Source organism: Triticum dicoccoides, chromosome 4B (genome assembly GCF_002162155.2).
Source record: "Triticum dicoccoides isolate Atlit2015 ecotype Zavitan chromosome 4B, WEW_v2.0, whole genome shotgun sequence".
Taxonomy (NCBI): Eukaryota; Viridiplantae; Streptophyta; class Magnoliopsida; order Poales; family Poaceae; genus Triticum; species Triticum dicoccoides.
The window spans coordinates 459,770,056-459,784,578 of record NC_041387.1 but is presented as its reverse complement, the minus strand read 5'-3'; the positions used below and the strand labels follow the sequence as shown (position 1 = coordinate 459,784,578).

General features: G+C 44.4%; 2 protein-coding genes across 4 annotated transcripts; both read right to left on the bottom strand.

Annotated features, from left to right (window-relative positions):
* Positions 1-266: 266 nt before the first annotated feature.
* On the bottom strand, positions 267-5,873 carry LOC119290860 (serine/threonine-protein kinase ATG1c-like). 2 transcript variants are annotated; one of them, XM_037569517.1, is made up of 13 exons: positions 5,432-5,873; positions 4,968-5,085; positions 4,827-4,885; positions 4,616-4,680; positions 3,643-3,736; positions 3,465-3,545; positions 3,265-3,370; positions 2,570-2,642; positions 2,143-2,498; positions 1,679-2,052; positions 1,031-1,304; positions 874-944; positions 267-771 (listed from the first exon to the last, which is right to left on the bottom strand). In XM_037569517.1, exons 1-13 carry the CDS (start codon positions 5,687-5,689, stop codon positions 583-585), a joined length of 2,118 nt encoding a protein of 705 aa, XP_037425414.1. In that variant the 5' UTR covers positions 5,690-5,873; the 3' UTR covers positions 267-582. The 2 variants fall into 2 exon arrangements, with proteins under 2 accessions (XP_037425414.1, XP_037425415.1); XM_037569518.1 differs by having other exon boundaries at positions 1,679-2,019.
* Positions 5,874-7,262: 1,389 nt separating this feature from the next.
* Positions 7,263-13,778, bottom strand: LOC119290859 (digalactosyldiacylglycerol synthase 2, chloroplastic-like). 2 transcript variants are annotated; one of them, XR_005142069.1, is made up of 6 exons: positions 13,674-13,778; positions 12,951-13,271; positions 11,753-12,019; positions 10,919-11,268; positions 10,024-10,745; positions 7,263-7,800 (listed from the first exon to the last, which is right to left on the bottom strand). XR_005142069.1 is itself a non-coding variant. In XM_037569516.1 (5 exons), exons 2-5 carry the CDS (start codon positions 13,236-13,238, stop codon positions 10,250-10,252), a joined length of 1,401 nt encoding a protein of 466 aa, XP_037425413.1. In that variant the 5' UTR covers positions 13,239-13,271; positions 13,674-13,778; the 3' UTR covers positions 9,745-10,249. The 2 variants fall into 2 exon arrangements, 1 of the variants encoding a protein (XP_037425413.1); XM_037569516.1 differs by lacking the exon at positions 7,263-7,800 and having other exon boundaries at positions 9,745-10,745.
* Positions 13,779-14,523: the final 745 nt, after the last annotated feature.

Genomic DNA, 14,523 nt, shown 5'->3' with positions numbered 1-14,523 from the left:
CGGTTTTCACCCAGGTTTCCATTAATTAACCGTGCAACTCTATTCTACCTTTTTTAATGAATCAGGCCCTAAGGGAATGCGTGTAAAATAAAAGAGAAATGAATTGAAAAAGGAGATTCTACTATCTTGAGCACAGCAACAGAATGGCCGGATGCAAACCATACTCTTGCAAGAACTGGCGGCACAAGTGGTGATCATACACAGATACGCTACGTTGAAGCAAGCAGCATAACAGTAAACCATAGACAGCCAGCCAGCACGACGCCTTTAGTATAGTGTAACAGCCCAAGAAATAAATAACAAGTAAGCAGTCTGTTTACATCATGACCATGGCTGCAGCCTTCATTGGTACAGAATAAAGCATGCGCAAGTTGAGAACACACGCCACGCACACACACCTCACGTTACGATAGTAGTTTGGGCAATTACACTGGATTTCCGCTACACTCGCTAATCTCACAATCTCTAGCGTGGCTATCTTACACGCCCTCGTTTGGGCCAACAAATATATGTACAAATGAAAGAACATTGTACAAGTCAGCCCCCAAGAAGGCCCACCGGCAGCGGTCAGTGACTCGGGCATTACAACTGGCTGAGCCTTGCGTTGAGGGCTTCAATGTATGAGCGCAGTCGGTGTCGGTCAGATCTAGTCAGGGACAAAGGCGGGTTGAGGGCGAGCGACGGTGCCTCGATCAGGAGAAAACGCAGCAAGCATATTGCCTTTGTATACCGCGACATGGCCACTGCTGCTTTCCCCATCATCTCGACAACCTGCAACCAAGACCAGAAAGAAAACAAAATGAGTGGGTGGACAACAATCGTAACACCAACTGCTGTTGGTTCTGGGATGAAAGAAAGCATGCTTGCACTTACACCACCATGCCTTCCATATTCTAGTGCATATTGAAATATTAATTCAACCGCGTCGGGCATCGCTGTAGCATCTGCATGCATTAGCTCACTATCAGCACAAAAGAAAGTCTTACAAAGCAGATGATAATGGCTCACAGCCCCAAGCAAGGTTCAGTACCAGGTATCTGCCCTACAGTGCTTGCAAGTTCTTCAGCATGTTCAACTTCAGTGAGAAACTGCCTCTCAATCTGTGTGCATTCTTCATCAGCCATTTGAGAGTTTGCAAGCAAATGGGGAGCGTCAGTATCAAGCCCCTTCATAGTGATATCATGTGAGGAACTCTCTCTGGCAGCTGAAGCCGCATAGGAATTGCATATGTGAATTGCTTGCTTCCAGGTCGCAAGAATAATTAGCTGGATCGAGAATGCCTCTAAGTGCCTGCCACCTTTTATCTTCAAAGATTTTGGGTGGTTGATCAACAAGACGTAAAAACAAGTTAGAAGTCACATAGATAATGCTCACAAAGTTACTTTAGGCAGATCAATGTGATAAAACCAACATAATAATAGCTTGCCACAGTAAGAAAAGCACACAAACATCTGAACAAAAAGTTCCAACATCTCAAAAAGTTGAGATGAAATAAAATACTCCCTCCGTCCTGAAATACTTGTCGGAGAAATGCATAAAAATGGATGTATCTAGAACTAAAATATGTCTAGATACATCCATTTCTCCGACGATTATTTCCGGACGGAGGGAGTAGAAGGGAATTAAATAGGAAAGCAAGGAAACAAAGACTAGAGAGTCATCAAGCATATAAATTTACCTCTTCTTTGACCAACTCCACTATGGTAGAAGCATACTGCCCCAATAATCTAATCCTGGTCAGATAATCAGATGGTGGTTGATCCAAGCCATCACTCATGTAAGCAGATCCATGTGAAGTACCAGATATTGGAGAACAATGACTGTCCAAGCTACCAGTTCCAGCAGACTGTTGCCTGTTTATTGCTGTGCCATTTATTGGCACTGGTGCACTAAGAGCAGCTAAGTTCGGTGGCGAAACAGAGGGATTCTCATATTTAGCCGGTAAATTGCGCTGTAGAGAGGCACTTGTTGAAGAAGGGGATCCTTCCGCATGTCCAGACACAAAGACATATTCCTGATCTACAAACTCTAATGAATCAATGATAGGGGAATCTACATTACAAAGCAAAAATAATGAATTCAGTAAGAACTATTCGCAATGATTATGAAGAAATGTGTGATAATCACAAGAGACTTTGGTACCTTCTGGATGAACACCTTTAGCACCACGTCCTTCACCAATCTTGCTTTCTTTGGTCCTTTGACCAGGATGGTCCAGACGTTGACTGCTAGGTGCATAATTGTTGCCCATAATGTATCTGGACAACAGACCTGTATGCTTCGACGGACTCTGGCCTGAAGTTTTATCCAACTTTTTACTAGTAGCAAACCCATAAGATTTCATTGGGGCATTACTCTCAGGAACAGGACTCTCCTCCTGTCCGGTTGACAGATCTAAAGGAAAAGGCATACAATCTTCTTGAGAACTTTGGTTCGAAAGCCTCGTTGGACTGCTTTTAATGAAGGGAAAGCCATCTCTTGTGTCTGATGGTGTCCGACTGCCAATGCACTACATAATATCAAACACATTGCATGATGTGGTATAAAGATGGTAGCATGAAGATATTACCTCAAGATTTTCTCTGGAGCATGTTCAAAGAGAAATGGATGATTCACAAACTCTTCAACTGTAAGTCGTTCCACTGCATGCACATATTAGAATGGTACCATTAATACTCCTTAATATACATCATAACAGATTGCATAATGTGCTTTAATCCATTTCTTTTGAACAACTCATAATGTTCAATGATACGCTGTACATGGTTACCAGTCATTACTGTTAATTGTTCATGAAGAAAGCATGCAATTGTGATGACTTTAAAACTTAAAATTGCACATGCAAAAAATAAATGTGCACTAATAAATGATTATCCTCCACAGGTACAGCCTAACTCACAACTCACATGTTATTATAATAGTTTTTATCTAGCAATAATTAATACTCTGATACAATTTATTTATTTTGCATGGTAACTTTTAAGGCATAATGAGTCAGTAAATCCAGGAAGGGTGCAAATGGAGTCAAAGAGACGAAAAAATGACGAATTACAATGCCACCCAAATTTACTTTTGAATGGTACCATTTATTTTCGACCAGATGTCTGTTAGGTTACACAGTAATACTTCTTAATACTTCACCCCACCAAGTAGCAATACTTATGCCAGAAAAAATTAAGTAGCAGTAGAAGAAATAATGACGTGAGGAACTGCCTACTGCCTTGCATAAATTGTTTCTATATACGCAAAGACAATGATTTGTACCTGAACTGATTCGCAGTAACTTTCTGCACAAGTCAATGCAATCATGGCTCAACTCACAATCAGATGGAAATCGTAATTGACCTGACTTTAATATGTTTTTCATCAACTGATGAAGTAATAATAGTTCCCATTAGCACTTGTAGGCACATACTATTTCAACAATGTTGAAGTAATTATATCATGTGAAAAATGAGATGAACCTGGATTTGACTATCCCCGTTAAAAGGTGGAGATCCAGTAACAAGTTGATATAGAATAATACCGACGCTCCAAAGATCTGCCTGTTCTATCAGAAATCAAGCATGAAACACACAGTCAAGAACAGGTAACAGTCGATCACAAAGCCCACACAGAAACGGAAAAAAGAAAAGCTCCGACCTTTGCATCATACTTCTGTGCTTGCATGACTTCGGGAGCCATGTAAAGGGGTGAACCACAAAGTGTTTCAGCTAGACCAGAAGGTTGCAAAAATCTGCTCACGCAAACAAATACAAAATGAGTGAAACTAAAAACAGATAAAGTATCATACGCCTGACATACTGAAGTTATCCGATAGTTGATGGCTTATTCACCCATTATTAAACCCACTTGATCAGCAGCGTGGAGACTGAAAGCCGAGATGCGAGTTCATGAACGCATGTAATTTGCAAATGTTGCAAAAACTACTTCAAAATGAAGCAGATATAACTTTCAAGGTTGCAGGTGTGTTTTTCTTTTTGGCAAAATTATTGCAGACAAACTTTGGATGTTGCAGAGGTTCTCTTAGAAAATGTATGATATTTTTTCTCCAGCAATAGCACAATATCAGTTCAGATTGTAGGAGTTACTGCAGACATGTTCAGGGAACTTTTGAACCTGATACTGCACATTTTTGCTAAACTAGGTAAAATGGATCTATCAATGAAAGATGCAAGTCCATTAAGCGTTAGGAAAGGAGCGGAGTACATATTGTGCTATTTTGCAATTGAAACGGAACACTGACCTATTAGTGCAGGACACACATCAGTTAAGAAAGGAGCAGAACCTTTTGGCCATGGCATGGTGTCTATTCCCAATATTCTGGTCCACATCAGTTGACACAGCGCTAGTCGCTCAGGAAAAGAAAATCAAATAACGGTGAAAAACAAGCAGTAGCTGGTGGACCCCACAAACAAATGTGGCAGCAAGAAAGAAAGGCTGCCGTATGTCATTCTAGTGATATGTAGCATGCTAGCACTATGTTACATGGCATCACTAACAAAGATTAAAAGCAGGATTTGTGATTCAGTTCACTAAATGAAGGCCATGCGAGGAAAGTAGCAACTAATGTTCTATCTCCGAGAATGAATGAAATAGAACAGCAGTAACTCACTTTGCAAATCCGAAGTCAGCAATCTTCAAGATGGAAGTTCCATTATTTGAAACAAGAAGAATGTTCTGTTTGGACAACCACAAAAATTTATAATTCAATGGTTTGGTAAAATTACCAAGCAACCGTTTGAGAGCTCGTATTTCTCTTGTCAGACTCTTGATCACGAAATGAGCAGAGAAATGCAAACCAATAGTTGACAGCGATGACTGACCTGTGGTTTAAGATCCCGATGAACCACATTGCTTTCACGAAGCTTCTGCAGACCACATGCTGCAGAAACAAGAGATTATGAACAAGGCACATAACATGAATCAACCATGGGAAGAGATGGGAGATGTGGGAAGATACTTGCCTAGCTGCCGAATGAAATGCTTAGCAACAGTTTCAGGAACCCTTTTATGCCGTAGAAGATACGCGTACAAGTCACCACCTCGACAATACTCCAATATGAGATATATCCTCCCACCATCCTGAAAGACATACACAAGACATATATCACTTCATAATCAATAATGAGAAACAGTTATTCTTCTGGAATCTATGTGGATAAAAGCTAAAATAGTTTTCAAATTTTTGCTGAATCTATGTAGATAGTACTAGGAGAGGGGGACATCAAGTTCCAACCTATCATTTGCTTGGGTTGTCTACCTACCGAGCATTCCGAACCAAATCGAAATAGAGATCGTCATCAGCGGCTCCCAATTCTGGGCATATCAGGCTAATACTAACAGACAGCAGACAATGACATAAAAAAAAGTAACAGATCGAGAGCAATTGCGCAAGATACAGACAGAGAGAGGAGGGAGGGTACCCTACCCTGATGGAGTCGTGAAGCGCGATGATGTTGGGGTGCGTGATGCGGCGGAGGATGTCGACCTCGGAGAGGAGGCTGTCGCGGAGCTTGGCGCTGAGGCGGTCCATGGCGATCTCCTTGACGGCCACCTCCGTGCCCCGGGCGACGTGCTTCCCCAGCCAGACCTGCGAGTAGGCCCCCGACCCGATCGGGCGCAGCAGCACGTAGTCCCCCACCCGCCGCCCGCCCGCGCCCCCGCCCCCGCCGCCGCGGTCCTCCATCGCCCGGCTGCTCGGGGGTTCTAGGGCGCCGTCGCGATTTACCCGTCCAGGTCCCGCCCGGCGCCGGGGGAGGAGAGACTCGAGATTCCTTCCGCCGCTGGGGGAGAAGCAACCGTGTTGGTGTTGGTGTTGCTGCGGAACAACAACGGGAAGACGGAGCAGAGAAGAGGAAAAAGAAAATGAGAAGGACTTGTTCACTCGGCGGCGTGCGTGGTTTTAATGGTTATCCCTATCCGCTGCCCTCGACAGATTCCCCAGTCTTTTGCAAGATTCTCCCTCCCTCCCTGTCCCTGCTGGAATATTTTTTTTGCCGGGTAAAAAGGAATTTCATTACTCAAGGAGGCCGTTCAGCCATACAAAGATTTACAATGTTGTGCAAGCCAGATCCCAACCACACGGCGGTGCGAGGGGTACTACGACCATAAGCGGCAAGAGCATGACTAACAGTGTTTTGAGAGCGACTAATATGACTAATAGAAATCTTTCGAGGGTCAGCTGCAATTAACCCAAGAATCTCTTGTACGAGTACACGATGGTTCGAGCGATCCACGGACCGCGAGTTAAGCATCGACACCGCCTCCAAACTATTCATCTCAATGACAATCGGCAACTCAATACGGTGGAGGGCAAGAGCCAGCCCTTCACTGCACGCAGCTAGTTCCGCCTCTAAACCATTAGTGCATGTACGTAATTGCCTGCAAGCAGTATAAATAATCTCTCCGGCAGCGCCACGCAGCACCATACCTCCGCCAGCAGCTCCTGTAGCTGGGACGTAGCTCCCGTCCGTGTTCAGCTTGGCCAAGCCAACTGCTGGTGGCATCCATCGCTTCTCCTCACCACTATGTTTAATTTGTGTAGCAGCCGACCTTCCCAAATGCACCACCGTTTTGCCTTTAACAATATCAGCTCTAGGATGTTGTCGGATACATAGTAGGGAATTAATATACCCATGGAGAAATCTGCAAGAGGCCTCTGTAGGGGGCGGATTCTTCTGATGAGTTATCTTGTTACGGACGTGCCAAATACGCCACATGGTCATCAACACCACGTGGCGTATTTAGCACGTCCTGCTGGAATATCATAGACTTATATCCGCTTCTGCGTCATCAATCATGTTTGCTATACTAATTTTGTTTCTTTTTCTCTAATTAAAAAAAGTCCTCCCTCTATTCCGAATTATAAGATGTTTTACGGTAAAATAAATATTTTTAATCAGATGTATGTAGACGTGTTTTAGTGCGTGTACGTGTCCTGACTATGAATTTGGTCGGAATCGTGTGAGGTGGACGGAGATATGTATACCGGACGGATGATGCGTCGAGCGGGGGTCAATTGCTACCAGGAAGCAAACACGACGCCTCACGTCATCGCTTGCTGGTTCTCCTGCTACAGCTGCTCGGCACGTAGGCCACCCGACCAAAAGCTCTCCAGGTTTATAACAAGTGGCACACAGGAACGGAGCAATATACTCCTATACAAGAAGACTTTTTCAGATGAGCCAAGAGCAGCAGCATATAGAATTGTTGCGAAACACAAGCCGGCTTTACACGGTAGTGGACTAGTAGTTTTTTTCTTTTTTTTGATAAAAGAGAGCACTCTCTCCGATTTCCATTAACAAAAATCACCAAGTCTTGCTACAGAAAAAAGAAAAAAGGAACACACTCCCCTCAACACGAAACTCCACTCTTCTAACGGATCAACCTACTGCCACATTGAGGAAGGAGGAGAAGCCATCCCTTCTCCTCCCCGAAGCCCAAAGACAGTGGAGAGAACCTACAAGAATGGTCCGAGGTCTAGATTCAGGAGAATCCAGCCCCAGAGCGGCAACAGACTCTGTTATAAGAACAGAGGCTACAAAGAGAAACTATCATTTTATAGCAGACGCAATATTACAGGGTCATCCACTTAGTCTGAACATCAGCAAAATGAAGCGAAGCCAGCATGAAAAGGCAGGAGCCAAGATTTTTCCATCGCAGCAGGGAGGGCTTCAGTTACCCTTCGATCCTCCCAGTCTTCAGGCGCCACCCATACGCTGCTTTGAAAATTTCTTCTACCACCTCACTCACTAGCTTCACTCCGGCCTCCATCAGCTTACTTCTTGCGGGATTTGTCTGCAAAATATTCCAATCATTTAGGTTTTTAATAAACAGAGTAACAGGAACACAGGGATCATTCACCCTATTGTTGTCAAATATCACACTATTCCTAAGTTTCCAAATAGTCCAACAAATCGTACTCCTATCATGACCAGACTTTTTTCATCTTTTCCAAAAGTATTTACCCAAGTTTTCATAACAGCATCTAATGTATCTGGAATATCCTTAAGATTGAAAGCACACTTTAATATGTTCCATAACAATCTAGCAACCGAGCAAGCCAGAAAAAGATGATTTATGTTCTCTTTTTGCCCATAAAAAGGGCATTTATCATCTCCCTTCCACCCCTACAAATCAAATTATCTTTTGTGAGAATACTTTTTCTAAGGGCCAACCACATGAACACCTTGATTCTAGGTGGCATCTTAATCTTCCACATATACAAATGTGGAGATTTGACCCCGTTTTCAATCAGGTGTCTATAGAAGAACTTAACAGTATAGACTCCCTTTTTGTTGAGAGTCCATTTTATCTCATCTCTATCCTCATTCAATGTCACCACACTACAGGCCTCTTTAATATGCCCCCACAGTTCTCTTGCATCTCCTAGTCTCTGTTTTCAAGGCGTCCCTAAGGCGTCGCCTAGGCGACGCTTAGGCGTCAGGGCGCCCTGCGAGGGCAAGGCGTCCACCTCGCCTTAGGTGGGTGTCTAAGGCGTCCGCCTTAAGCTATAAGGCGTCCGAGGCGTCTGCCTAGGCGTCCGAGGCGTTGCCTTAGTTCATTTTGGACGCCTTAGCTTGCCAGGCAGGCAGGGGAGCTGTTTTAGGCGGGAAACAGAGTTTTGGCGGGAAACTGGAATCATGTTGGCGCCAACAGGTAAGAGGGGAGAAAGAGAGAGAGAGAGAAACAGCCCCCAATCCACACACTTCTCCCCCTCCTTCTCTTCAGTGGCTCCTCTCCAGCAGATCTGGTTCCTCCTCCTCTCCAGCAGCTCCTCCCCCTCCTCTCCAACGGTTCCTCCTCTCCAGCAGCTCCTCCTCTTCCTCCTGTCCAGCAGCTCCTCCTCCTCTTCCTCCTGTCCAGCAGCTCCTCCTCATCCTCCTGTCCAGCAGCTCCTCCTCCTCTGCAGTACAGCAACAACAAGCAAGAGCAACAGTATGCCCAATGCGGAGGGGGAGGATTCAGACTACGTTGAGGATGATGATGATGTGAGCAATGACGATCAAGAGCCAACTAATGTTGCCCAAGATGGTGAAGACAACACCAATGCCAATGAGTTTGATGATGATGACTTTTGATTGAGACTTTGAGAGTGGAGAGACATGAGAGAGCTGAGCTGGCCACCTTTATCCCTTTTGCTATGCTGGAGTTATCTATTATTCTGTTTGTCTTATGTGGACTACTGGACTTGTGTCATTTGAATTGGTTAATGGTTATGTAATATGCCATGCATTGCAGATTGCAGTTGCACTCATACTTGCTATCTTTCTTTCCACTTTTGTTCGCTGCCTCACTTTTATTTCTATTTTTTGTGGAATGTGCACTGGTAAGTGATACATTATTCTAACATATTTGTTCATGACTTCATGTTGATGCAGAATTCTGTTGGGGAGAAAAGCAAGTGCAAAGAGGATGGGGGCTCTACAACAATCAGTTGCAAGGTGTGTATGGCTGTATGCCTAGTTGCTTAATGCCTACCAAATTCTACTTAATTCTGTTGCTTACAAGTCTCTAAGGCGTCGCCTCGCCTTATGCCTCAGCGCTTAGGCAGTGAGGCGCCCCCCAGCGCCTCGCCTCGCCTTACCGCCTTAAAAACATAGCTCCTAGTAAAGTTCTTCTAAACTGAACATTATCTAATCTATTGTCAAAAATTTCTTTAACTGTTTTCTTTTTATCAAAGCATAGATCATATAACCTAGGAAAATTCTTGTTTAATGGAGCATTGCCAATCCACCAATCTTCCCAGAATCGAGCTCTTTTACCATCTCCAATTTTAAACTTACACAAGGAGACAAAATGGTCTCTGTGTTTTAGTATTTCCCTCCAAAACTGTGAATCTCCCTGTTTGGCCAAAACATTACCCATACTTCTATTCTTAACATATTTTTCTAGAACTATATCTTGCCACAAGTAGTTGCCACGCATGTTATGTTACAAAGCATACATACATGCCACCTGACGATGAGACCGTCGCACTGCCGAGCGCTTCAACTTTGTACTTACAGGAGCACTCCTCACCTGCTGGTAGACTTCACAATCGCCAGATACAGATCTGATGGACGCCACCAAGGAAAACTGCAGTTTCATCACACCAGAAAGAGAGCAAAGCAAGGGCCTGTCAAACGGTAATCCCTTTCAGAGCACACATGTTTCCGTTTCAGAGTTAGTTTCCTCAGCCCCCCAACTGGGCTGCGATTAGTTGTAAACTTGTATGGTCGATGCCAACAGCATGGAGGTGGAAAGGCTATAATCCCTGGGGTCTCCACCCGAGCTCCTTGCACTGCTGTTCATCGGGCTGCAGGCTGTTCGGTATCGCCCCAAACACACAACGGGCGGCTTCAAACCCAGAGATGGTGTTGTGAAAGAATGCCGACGCCTCTTCCATGTTCTTCTTCAGCTCATCCGGGTTGATGTACATGAAACGCTGTGAAGTGGAAGGATGTTGCTTGGCGGGCGTGGCTGGTGCGATTTCGGCAACCCTGACAAACCTCTCTGTCGCTGCCTCCCAGGAAAGCTCGTGCCTCAGTTCCTCGGTCAGTGGGATCGGCTCTTCTGACAGTGCTTTCATGGTTAGCCTCACAAACTCTTTCTCCGTGCTGTACATGTGGCAGTTGGGAAATCTTTTGAAAAATTCATTTGAAGGATGGTTTGCGCAGATCACAATCTTTCCCATCGCCAAGGCTTCTGCAGTTGTGGTGCAAACTACATCTGTTGTGCTTGGGTTTATGAAAACCTTGTAGCTGAAACAAACAATAGGTAATATAAATCAGCTGGTTTAGGAATAAACTGATGACATAAAGCAATTGTGGTAAAATGTATAGCTCGAACTAGCACTAGCAGCTACGCCGCTTGTGTGGCCCTTTGGAGCACACGAAACGATAAATTAAGGAATAGGAAAGACGCAGGATCTCACTCGTGAAATATTGAATCTGCATGGTCGCGGCCAGGATAGACTCTAACGTCCAGACTGAGTTTCTCAGCTGATGCTTTAACTTCATCGGAATCTTCTCCACTGCCATACAGCTCCATCTTGAGACCAGACAATTCCTTTTGGTGCTTCTGAAGCAGCTGAAGCAGCTCTGTGTAGCCTTTACTCCAGACCATCTTTCCAATATAATATGCACCCTTGAAGAATGATTGTTCTCTTTGAGATATTTGCTGATGCTTTAATTTGCCAATTTCAATAAATTTCGGGTTTACTCCATGAACATTACAAATTACAGATCTCGGGACTTCCTGAGTTGCTCCCGATAATCTTATAACCTAGAAAAAACATCACGGGCAACAAAAGGTCAGAAACTGCGCATAACAAAATTAAAAAATATATTGTCCTCAAGAAGAGAAAATGGAGCACATGTTTGCATAACAAATCATGGATGGATGATGGTCTTGTACCAATGCAGATATGAAAAGATTACCATTCATGAATACATTACAGCAGTGCATTATGCAGTTGCCACAATGGTTTACGTTGCAGATAACAAGTGGGGCAGCCCTAGGTAGACAATAACTGTCAAAAAATATGGACCAGCTTTGTCTGAATCACTATGCAAATATGGTAATTCCATACATGCTATCGATGTTAAATTGGCAACTATGCATCCATGAAATCATCTACAAAGATATTCAGCTTCTTGAGACTGGAAAACTAGGAGGTTTCATAAAACCAACTGGATGTTAATACTTAATGAAATGCTTGAAATAAAATGAGATGACAGTAAACAGAATAGAAAATAAAACTGCTAACCTTATGGCAATAGATGTCGGTGACCCAAGAATTGATATGTTTTAAGAGAAATGCATGAATGTAACCATTTTTCTCCCTCTTCACATATTCCAGATAGTTGGTGTGAGCAACACCTATAACTTTACGAAATTTGTTTTTCCACCTCCGTCCATGATGGTACCAGGTCAGATGTTCTGGCTCTTCTAGAACTGCAATATCTGCTTTTTCATCAGATATCGTCTCAGTTATATCCCCAACAGGTAGAATGCTTCTCTTCTCCGTCGAGAACTGCATATGAACATAGTTAGAGCAGTCTGCCATGCGATCAGAATATAAAGAATATTATCAACACCAAATCAATTTATGGCTTTATGCTGCCCTTTCGTAGATGTAAAGGCACTAAGGCATTAGATAGCTTCCCTCTCCCACTATTTCTATGCTCAATTTACTGCTTTATCATGTACTCCCTCCGTTCCAAATTACTCGTCGCTGAAATGGATGTATCTAGAACTAAAATACATCTAGATACATTCATACGTGCGACAAGTAATTCGGAACGGAGGGAGTATCATCAAAGGGGTGAATACAAGTTATGTACTCCCTCCGTTTCTAAATACAAGCCACTTTAGAGATTTCAATCAATACGGACTACATACGGATGTATATAGACGTATTTTAGAGTCTAGATTCACTCATTTTGCTCCGTATGTAGTCCGTCTTGGAATCTCTAAAAAGGCTTATACTATTTAGGAACGGAGGGAGTACTATCCAGTACTTCTCAGTTTCTGCTCGTCCTGCACTCAACTACCACAAGTTCTCTACTGATAACATTATTATTATTAATTTGCGGGAAAAAATACTAGTTACAGTATGGCAGGTACTGGATACATAAACGTTTCCAAAATTAATCACCTTCTACTACCTACTTAGTTGAAATTTCCAACGCCTCAGTATCCAACAAGGACACAGGAGAAACCATTCTACAACATTTTAGTTCCACAAGTAATGTAAGTTCATACAGATGCCTGTAGTGTACAGTTGCATAGATAGGGCCAAACACCAGTAGGTGATGTATTTTCGCGTGTTGCAAAAAATTGGGAGGCTTCATTTGCGCTTTCTATCAAGCACTAAACCACACAAGATGCACATATATTCAAGGGATATTTACAACATGATAACAAGACATAACAACATATTTTGCCAAATTGTTCGAATTTACCTTCCCAGGATAGAAATTTATGTTGAATCTCGGCAACGGCCCAGTCCGCTCCTCAAGCCACCGCCGCACATAGCCTTCTTGCTCCGCCGGCCCACTGAATTTCATCTTGTTAGGGTAAACCAGCATCTGATCCCCCTTGGACAGCCACGGCACCACCAGCGTGACCTCCCAGTCCCCAGCCTTGGCGAGGTAAGCCGCCCGGAACAGGGGGTTGACAGCAGTGCCGGTCATCCACGGCAGGCTCGCCGTGGTGAATATTGTGATGTGCTGCCTCCTCGCCATCGCCATAGCCTCGCAGAACCACCCCACCGCACACGGCCACTGCAATTTCCAAGGAATACGGCCACTGGCCCTTAAATGATGGAGTAACATCGAAGAATAGCGCATGACAGTAACAGCAGAATCCAGTTCCGCTCCTTATCCTCCCGCCCACTCCATTTCCCCATTGAATTTGGGAATTGATTCATTCGTTGTGTGTCAAAAGTCGAGACCCAGGGGCATCCAATTCGGCGGCCACCGATGCAATGTGACTCACGCAGGGAAGCTCGCATGGCCCGTAGGAAACCCCACCCAGTAACTCGAGAGGGGAGATCCGACGACTGCATCGTCCGATCTGAGCTCTAGGCCTCTAATCGAGCAAGCTGCGAGCCCTAACGGAGAGTATGAGACGAGGCGCGAACGGAGGGGAATTTGCGGTGGAGGAGGAGGAGGAGGAACGATTACCTGTGCGATGGGTGGCGCCGCGGTTGGGGCGAGCGGTTAGCTGGGGCGAGGGCGAGGGCGGGGAAGAAGATGACAGCCGGGGGTGCAGATGGGGTTGGGGACTGTGTATCGACACCGCTGTTCCTGTTGTCTCGTCGGCAACGGAACCGGGACCCACCAGAATCTCGGCCTGTGGGTCCGGATTCTCAGTGCAGCCGCCAGCCGGGCTTGAGCAACGGATAGAAACAGGCCCGAAAAGTCGGCCCAAAAGATGGTGGCTCTAATCTTGTCTGCTTTTTTTTCCTAATGAAAAAACCTTGTTCACTGAAACTCTTTCTTTTTGGACGCCGATAAGTGCCACACGTGTGGCACAATGACCATCCGACCACATGGCGCTGTGTGGCATACACGCATGCAGCCCACACGACGTTGTGTGGGCGAACATTGAAACTGCCCACACGTGTGACAGGAAAGGCAGCTGGACCGAACAAATTGCTTGGGACGATCGCTCTCCCCGCCTGCACGATTTCATGCAGTGGCGATGGCTGCCACCACCCCGAACGTCCATCGTATCGGCCCTACAGGCCTTCTCTATATTGGGCCCTACAATCTTACTAAAGAAAAAGAAGTTCAGATTTTTTTTCTGCAACAAAAAAAGCCTATGATGCCATCCAACAACTTTAAAAGTAGAAAAAACCATTTGATTTTCCAGAAAAGTTGCCACTACATTTACGACTTGCCATCATGTTATTTTTTACAAAAATGGCAGGGTTTACCAAAACATATTAAATTGTCATGGTAGAAAGAAAATATGTTTCAAAAAATGACATGAACTAAAATGTCCAATAGATCATCATCCATACAGTATAAG

Bases quoted from the DNA above. Each gene is read 5' to 3' on its own strand.
- LOC119290860 (XM_037569517.1), bottom strand. From the start codon at position 5,689: ATGGAGGACCGCGGCGGCGGGGGCGGGGGCGCGGGCGGGCGGCGGGTG. The intron at 2,499-2,569 runs GTAATATCTTCA...GTGCATTGGCAG, and splicing joins GCTCCAGAGAAAATCTTGAG to TCGGACACCATCAGACACAA. The intron at 772-873 runs GTAAGTGCAAGC...TCTTGGTTGCAG, and splicing joins AATATGGAAGGCATGGTGGT to GTTGTCGAGATGATGGGGAA.
- LOC119290859 (XM_037569516.1), bottom strand. From the start codon at position 13,238: ATGGCGATGGCGAGGAGGCAGCACATCACAATATTCACCACGGCGAGC. The intron at 11,269-11,752 runs GTTAGCAGTTTT...TGTTTTTTCTAG, and splicing joins CCGACATCTATTGCCATAAG to GTTATAAGATTATCGGGAGC. The intron at 10,746-10,918 runs GTGAGATCCTGC...TGTTTGTTTCAG, and splicing joins GCAGATTCAATATTTCACGA to CTACAAGGTTTTCATAAACC.